Source organism: Humulus lupulus, chromosome 2 (assembly GCF_963169125.1).
Source record: "Humulus lupulus chromosome 2, drHumLupu1.1, whole genome shotgun sequence".
In the NCBI taxonomy this organism is placed as follows: Eukaryota; Viridiplantae; Streptophyta; class Magnoliopsida; order Rosales; family Cannabaceae; genus Humulus; species Humulus lupulus.
Window position 1 is genome coordinate 208587185 of NC_084794.1, and position 8700 is coordinate 208595884.

The following is an 8700-nucleotide window of genomic DNA, read 5'->3' on the forward strand; positions in this document are numbered from 1 at the left end:
GAGGAGTTCCCCCCAATGAGCGCAGCCCGCAGACTTTGTCCCCCAGACTGAGACATCTCTTCTATCAAAACAAAGATATGGTTAGTACAGAAGTTAGCAGTCATACAAAAATAAAGGAAAGAAAAGAAAAATGCAAAATTCAAGTATATTTATGTACTAAAGGGGAATCCTACCCCTCGAGTTAGAGGAAGAGTCTACGGTTACAACCATCGGCCCCGGAGCTTCTTTGGGGGAATCTAAGACAATCACTTCTTGAGCTGGCGCGGGTTCTGGATCCGAGGCCGGCTCAGGGCTAGACTCTTCTACATATTGCCTAAGTCTTGGAGCTATGGCACCCCTCCGGAGTGATGGCCATGACCGAAGGTTGGTCCCATACTCCTCAAATAGGATCGACCTAAAGGCTAGGGTGTTATCTACGACTACAGTACCCCTAGGGCGGCTATCTTGGTAATCTAGCACGAGCTGGTCGACACAGTGGAGCAGGGTTGTATCCAGGTCCAGATCACGTCGGTGGCGTTGGACGATCTGTTTGGGATTATACCTAGCTAGCCGGGGGTCAGCAGTAGCCCTATCTAAATTCCTAAACATATAAGGGTTACCTTGGCCAGAAGGACCCGCGGCTGCTCCGGACCGGATCCTCTCCTCGTCCGTTCTTTGGGCGACCTCCAGCGCCCGTTTCCTCGTCCTCACGAGGGGCACTTCGTCCTCCTCATCTTCATCCCCCGCGACCTCCTCCACAATGATAGGCCTGGTGTCACGAGCTGGGGGAAGCGCCCGGAGCCTCCTCAGGTTTCGAGTCTGACCTGGGAAGATCAGCTTACAGGCCACCATCGTCTCGTCTGTCACGAGCAGACGATAATCCTTTTCACTGGGGGGCAAGCCCGCCAGTGTCTCGTACTGGGCCCCGAGGGTCACAGATTTCTCTGTCCTCGCGAAGATAGCTGCAGAATTAATCTAAGTCAAAAAGGGATACCGGAGGAGCTAACCAATACTTAACTTACGAGCTAAGGTTGAAAAGCACTTACGAGGACGATTGAAGTAATGGAGCTCGCAGTTTCGGAACCCCGTCGACATAAAGAATTTATCTTTGAAGTCGTTGGGGTGGCTGGGCAGCTCGATGACCGCAACCGTGTTGGGGAACTGGGTTAAGTAGTAAAACCCATCACCTCGCCCCCGCTACTCCGGGCTGGTCTTGAGGCAGAAGAAATAAAGAATGTTCGCAGGAGTGGGGACCTCCCACTCCTGTTTCAGGAACAAGTATCTCAACCCCGCCAACAAATGATAAGAGTTGGGGGGGAGCTGGAATGGGGCCAACCTCACATAATTGAGGAAGTCAGCGAAATACTGATCCAACGGGAGGAAGGCCCCCGCCTTGAAGTGCTCGTCGCTCCAGGCCGAGAATGCCTCATCAAGCGGCGCACAGCTGCGCTCGCCTTCTAAAGGAGGATGGGCAACCACGGATCCTCTCCCCAGCCCAATGTTATGGGAGAGGAATATTTTGTTGACCCTCGCCTGGTCAGTGATCTTTGAAACGATCCTCTCTGCCTCAAAGAACGCATTAGGAGCCACCTCGAGCTCTTGTTCCACTGCTGGCCCGAAGTTGGGGATCGGGGATTCGGCCATCACCTCCTTTCCTTTGTCTTGTCGGGAGGACGAACTGCCTACAGGTTTCTTGGGAGCATTCTTCTTGGGTCCCATCTGGTCACCTAGCGAACAAAAAGAAGAAATTTTAGAAGAAGGCGACTTAAAAATGGAGAACAATCTGTTTCCTTGACACGAGCTGAGGTAAGCCCAGCCCGTGGAGAGTGAGACCACGCGGTTCTAAGAACACGCGCCTGTGCTCCCAACAGATCCCCAATTACTCGGAATTCGTGTGTCAGGAGGGTCAGGTTAGAATTTTGCCTTGGAGGGAAAGTTCCAATAGGCAAGAAAGTCAAAACCGCCTGTGAAGCGTGTCCCCTAAGCTACCCGGTTTTGCACCCAAAATACTGGATATTATGAACTAATATCCCAAAAATCCTACCCAGAAATTTTCCCCAGAAAATGCATCCTGTAAATCATGCTCCTAAACGGTTTTCTACTACAAACAATACCCTAACCTAAAAGGCTTTCACCCTTCATGCCCACAAAAAACCAGCAAACCCTTGCATGCGGCTACAGTAAATATTTACCTAAGCTACAGTGAGAAATAATTTCAACACATGCACAGTCAGAAGACTTACTGAGTGTTCTGGTTGAGAAGAGGATGAAGGAATCGCCTGGGTTGGGGCTTCGTCGGAGTAGTTGATTCCAAAGCCTCGAAGGAGCCCTTGCACCTGAGTTTCTGGAACGCCGAAGATGGTAACCGGACAGAGAAAAAGGGGGGATTTTTGAGAGCAAGAAGAAGAGAAAATTCTGGAAAATTTCAAATAAACGGGTGGCCCATGCGTAAGGTGGCCACCCCTTTTATATACATGAAGGGCCACATGGGGAGGACCGTTGGATTCCCTGATGTGGGATCCAAGGCCCTCCACTCGAAAGACGAAACGACAGATGGGCATAGGCTAGGCCATTAAATGCGGTTCTCGGAAGACGTACCGTCACCAACCACGATGTTCCACGTATTCGGCGCCTGCGTAGAATGTGGAATATGAAGAGTTCATGGGGAAGCCTAAAAGCCCCTACCGTGGCCCTACACGACGTCGTGTACCACGAGCAGAGGCTTGGGGGGCAGATGTACGCCCTGATTTTCCCACGGGCTGATTAACGAGCTGAGATACGGCCTAATCATGACTACCACGTGGACATCCCCAAGACCGGAGCTGCCATCATAAGATCCTACCTCCTTAGCTCGAGGTAACCCAAGGGTTCGCCAAGATTGCTTAAAGACTGGGTCTGGACTCTGAAGACCACAGGTCGAGGGAATCATCCAGCTCGTGGTACGAGTTAGAGTTGGAGGCTGTGACCCTTTATAAAGTTAACCACGCAAGGTAAACGTGGATATATCAAACATAACGTGTCTGATATACCCCTGACTTCTCGGACACGCAGCAGGAACGTGCGTATTCAGACACCCATGACTGGGTTGGGCCGTGCGGCCCATTATCCCCTTACCTATTGATTTGACCACACTTATGTGTCAGGTTTAGGAATTAATCATGAATGTCCCAGAGTTGACATGATAGGTAAGAAGGTCACGGGATGACCTTCTTACCAACTCTCAGGTGCCTTCTCCTATAAATATGGAGACCCTGGGAGTTATAAGGGGTTGGATTCTATATTGTAAGAAATACCCTGTAAAAGAATACCCAGTATATAGCAATAATACTGACTGGTGGAGTAGAAGGATTTTAACATTTGAACCACCTAAAAACGTATTTTGTGTCACCATTCCATTTCCAAGATCATTCATCTATTTCGGTTCAACATAAGCACTAATCCCTTTCTCTTTCTTTTCTTAATTACCTGTTGCCGAAGAACCGCGTCAACAAAATCCATGCAAAATTTATAGTTGTGGTATAAATTTTAAAAGTTATGCTTTATAGTGTAAAGGGTCATGATTTAGACTTTTAGCCTAGTGGTTTACATTTTAAATTTTGTGGTGTAAATTTCAAAGAGTCGTGGTTTATATTTTAAGCATTGAGGTTTACATTTTAAAGAGACGTGGTTTAGATTTTAAGCCTACTGGTTAAATTTTAAGCCTTGTGGTTTAAATTTTAAAGATTCATGGTTTAAGTTTTAAGTCTCGTAGTTTAAATTTTAAAAAATAGTGGTTTAAATTTTAAGCATTGCGGTTTAAATTTTAAATAGTTTTGGTTTAGATTTTAAATCTTATCCTTTGTAGTTTAAAATGTCGTGTTTTAGATTTTTAGCCAAGTGGTTTAGATTTTAAGCTTTGTGGTTTACATTTTGAAGAGTTGTGGTTTAGATTTTAAGCCTTGAGGCTGAACTTTTGAATGGTTGTGGTTTAGATTTTATGTCTTGAGATTTATATTTTAAAGGATTGCGGTTTAGATTTTTGAACTTTGTAGTTTAAATTTTAAAGAGGAGTAGTTTAGATTTTAAGCCTTGAGATTTACATTTTAAAGAGACGTGGTTTAAATTTTAAGCCTAGTGATTTAAATTTTAAGCCTTGTGGTTTAAATTTTAAAAAGTCATAATTTATATTTTATATGGTCGTGGTTTAGATTTTAAGCATAATGGTTTAACTTTTAAGCCATATGGTTTAAATTTTAAAAAGTCATGGTTTAAAATTTAAAGAGTCGTGGTTTAAATTTTAAGCCTTGTGGTTTAAATTTATGCCTTTTAGTTTAAATTTTAAATAGTCATGGTTTAAATTTTAAGCCTTGTGGTTTAAATTTTAAAGAGTTGTGGTTTATAAATTAAGCCTTAAGGTTTACATTTTAAAGGGACATGATTTAGAATTTAAGCCTAGTAGTTTAAATTTAAAGCATTGTGGTTTACGTTTAAAATTATCATGATTTATATTTTATATGGTCGTTGTTTAAATTTTAAGCCTAGTGGATTAACTTTTAAGCCTTGTGGTTTAAATTTTTTAAATTCGTGGTTTAAATTTTAAGTCTTGTTGTTTAAGTTTTACAGAGTTGTGTATTAAGTTTTAAGCTTTGTGATTTAAATTTTAAAGAGAAGTGATATAAATTTTAAAGAGATGTGGTTTAAATTTTACGCCTTGTTGTTTAAATTTTAAAGAATTGTGGTTTAGATTTTAAGCCTTGAGGTTTGCATTTTAAAGGGACATTGTTTAGACCTTAAGCCTAGTGGTTTAAATTTTAAGCATTGTGGTTTATATGTTAAAGAATCATGGTTTATATTTTATATGGTCGTGGTTTAAATTTTAAGCTTTTTTGTTTAAATTTTAAGTCTTATGGTTTAACTTTTAAAGAGTTGTGATTCAAATTTTAAGCCTTGTTGTTTAAAATTTAAAGACTAGTGGTTTAAATTTTAAAGAGTTATGATTTAAATTTTAAAGAGTCGTGGTTTATATTTTATATGGTCACACTTTAGATTTTAAGACTAGTAGTTTACCTTTTAAGCCTTTTGGTTTAAATTTTAAAAAGTCTTGGTTTAAATTTTAAGACGTGTGATTTAAATTTCAAAGAGACGTGATTTAAATTTTAAGCTTTGTTGTTTAAATTTTAAAGAGTCATGGTTTAAATTTTAAGCCTTATGTTTTAAATTTGAAAGAGTAGTATTTTACATTTTAAATAGTCATGGTTTGAATTTTAAATGATCATATAAACTATATTTTATATGGTAGTGGTTTAACTTTTGATCCTCGTGGTTTAAATTTTAAAGAGTCGTAGTTTAAATTCTAAAGAGATGTAGTTTAAATTTTAAGTCATGTGGTTTAAATTTTAAAAAGTCGTGGTTTACATTTTAAGTCTTGTGGTTTAAATTTTAAAGAGTCATGGTTTAAATTTTAAGTCTTGTGGTTTAAATTTTAAAAACTAGTAGTTTAAATTTTAAGCCTTGAAATTAAACTTTTAAATGGTCGTGGTTTAGATTTTATGTCTTTATGTTTATATTTTAAAAGATTGTGGTTTAAATTTTAAAGAGTTGTGGTTTAGATTTTAAACATTGATGTTTACATTTTAAATAATAATTTTTCATAAATTGAGTATAATCCTATAAATATAGTTGTCACTCATATATATAACAGCATAAATGTTTCAGTTTTACAATAGCAACTTTAGTTTCTATGAGTTGTTTTAACAAACACTTGTAATACATTTCAAAGCTAGTATTATTTGAGTCTAGTATGAGTTGTTATGAGCGTAGAATTCTTCTTTAGACATTTCAACAAACAATTAGAATGCATTTTTAAATGTAATTTGGAAATTCTCATGATAATAATAGGTAAAGTTTATAAAATGAGTAGTTCTCAACTTTTCCCTTGCAAAAATAACAATTCTTTGTTTTGAGCCTCAAATTTGTCATTTTTTTTATTTCAGCAACTATTTTGCTTTCTTTTTAATTTATTCTTTCAGATCTGCCACAAATGCTATTTTTTCTTCAAACAAGTATCAAATTAAATCCAAACATAAATATTTTCAACATAAAAATATATTACATTAATTCTATAAATATATTAATTAAAAGTTAATTTATTTTAATTTTTTAAGAATTTTTTTTAGCATAATATATATATATATAAATAAAATAAGAACTAAACATTATTATACACGATCAAGTCGATGATTAAACATTCCAACTTAGAAGCAACATATCTATATACCAAACTCCATGTTAATCTAGACTCCTTTAAAACTAATATAAGGCTCCCTTCATATATGCGTGGATTTTCACATACATGTGCGCGTCTGACCAAAAAATAAAAAATAAAAATAGATGCGCACAAATTTTTTGAAAAAAATAATCAAATATAGAATAAATTACCATGTTATTCGAGAAATAGTGCAATAGAGATACCAGACTCATCAATAATGTATTGGCATATGATCTTGTGGATCCAAAAGAATATATACAAAATCTAAATTTATGATTATGGGAATAAATCTTAAATGAGAATGAAGTAGTAAAAAAAAAGAAAGAAAAGAAAAATAATAGAATCAAAGGATTAATCTTATATTTAGATCCTATTAAAATAAAATTAAATATAAAATGCAATTATAAATGTCATATTAATAAGTAAACAATAAGTTACTCATCCAGTTTATATGTATCCATCTTTTTTTTTATCTTCCTACTCTTTTCTAAATAAATCCCTTGTAATTTTTAAAATTTATTTTCACACTTTCTAAAATAAATAAAAAATTAGTACGCACATAAATCATATCAATAAATTAAAAATAAAACCCACTTATATAAATACTTATTGTGTTGGAAATGAGAATAAATTTCTCAGTTCAAGAACCTCAGATGAATCTCAGTGAAACAGAGATGAATCAGAGATGAATCTAATAACACAAATCAGTAAGACTAATTATCAAACAGTTAAAAAACGAAAAATATGAAATCATAAATCAACACAAGTATATATACTAGTTCAAATCAAGATCAATGTAATCTTGAACCTAATCTAGTTTTAGGAACCATTATCTCTTCTTTATTCAATCAGCGAAATGAATACAAGACTTCAATGGAGCTTCTTGGATCAAACTCTCTAAACACTCAATCGCACATGTGTTTTCCTCTCAATCCCTGAGCAAGAACTTTCACAACAGTTGTGCTTCTCAATACAGTTCCCCAAACCCAGCTCTCACAACATTTCTCAATGCTCAGTCTTGATTTCCACACTTCAGCTTTCTCTTCTAATCTGGCTTTTCTGTTGTTTCATCTTAATTTTCTCTCGTTTCGTCTGTGTGTTTGCTCTTCACTATGTTTTTCTCTCTTTCTTCACAAGTGGAGTCAATATGTCCTTTTATAGACCAAGGACTGAAATAACACTTAAGTTAATGATGTTGTTATGACAGTTGAGAACCAAACAACCCATTAACAGAATTAGTTGGGATTTGGAGAAACTACTCTCCCAAATTCCACCTAGATTCTTCAAATCACAACCTAAGTGTAGTAATAGAATTCTACTTGTAGAGATAGTGATCCTATAGTTCCAACATTAGTTACGAAGGTTGAGCAAGTTTAAGCAATGCTTAAACTTGTTCACATGTAGTGCCTTAGTTCCTATATCAGCTAGATTATCCTCAGTACCAATCTTGTCCAATGATATCACATCTTCCTCTATCTTTTCTCTTATCCAAAACAAAAGAATGTCAATGTGTTTTCTCTTTTCGTGGTATACTGGATTTTTACAGAGGTGAATTGGAGATTGACTATCTGAGTATATCTTAGCTTTATCTTTCATCATCTTCAGCTCTTGTAGCATTCCTTGTAACCATATTGCCTCTTTGAATGCTTCGGTGGTGGCCATGAACTCAGCTTCAGTTGTTGATAGTGACACAACTAACTGTAGTTGGGACTTCCAACATATGCAATCTCCATTTGTTGTGAATACATATGAAGTAGTTGACCTCCTTGTATCCTTACTTGCTGCATAGTCTGCACCTACAAAACCTTCAAGTGTAACTTTCTGATCCATCTGCTTGTATCTTAGTCCCATCTCAGTAGTTCCCTTTAGATATCTAAGTAGCCACTTAAGAGCATTCCAATGCTCTAATCCGGGGTTGGACATAAACCTACTAAGGATGCTTAGAGCATGTGTTTTTTCTGGTCTAGTGCTGACCATGATGTACATTAAACACCCTAGTGCCATAACATAAGGGACTTTAGCCATTTCCTTTGTCTCCTCAATAGTCTTTGGACTTTGATCTTTTGAAAGTACAAATTGTCCTCTTAGAGGTACTGAAACACTCTTTGAATCATGCATGTTGAATCTCTGAAGTACCCTCTGAATATAACTTGCTTGTTTAAGATTCAAAATCCCATCTTTTCTTTTCTGTTCCTTGTCACTTCTATCTCAAGTATCTTTTGGACTTGACTGAGCTCCTTCATTCCAAATTCACCTTTCAGCTTGTCTTTGATGCCTTTTATCACTGTCTTGTCCTTCCCCATAATGAGCATATTATCTACATATAGTAAGAGAAAAATTGATGTAGATTGCTCAAGATTTTTGTAGTATAGGCAATGATCAAACTTTGATCTAACAAATCCAATGTATTGAACATAGGTGTCGAATCTCTTACTCCATTGTCGTGGTGACTGTTTAAGTCTATACAGTGACCT

At 36.9% G+C, this 8700-nt stretch overlaps 1 protein-coding gene across 1 annotated transcript; it reads right to left on the reverse strand.

Annotated features, from left to right (window-relative positions):
- Positions 1-7576: 7576 nt before the first annotated feature.
- On the reverse strand, positions 7577-8344 carry LOC133815125 (secreted RxLR effector protein 161-like). The gene has a single exon (XM_062248005.1). It carries the CDS (start codon positions 8342-8344, stop codon positions 7577-7579), a length of 768 nt encoding a protein of 255 aa, XP_062103989.1.
- Between the last annotated feature and the right edge of the window lie 356 nt (positions 8345-8700).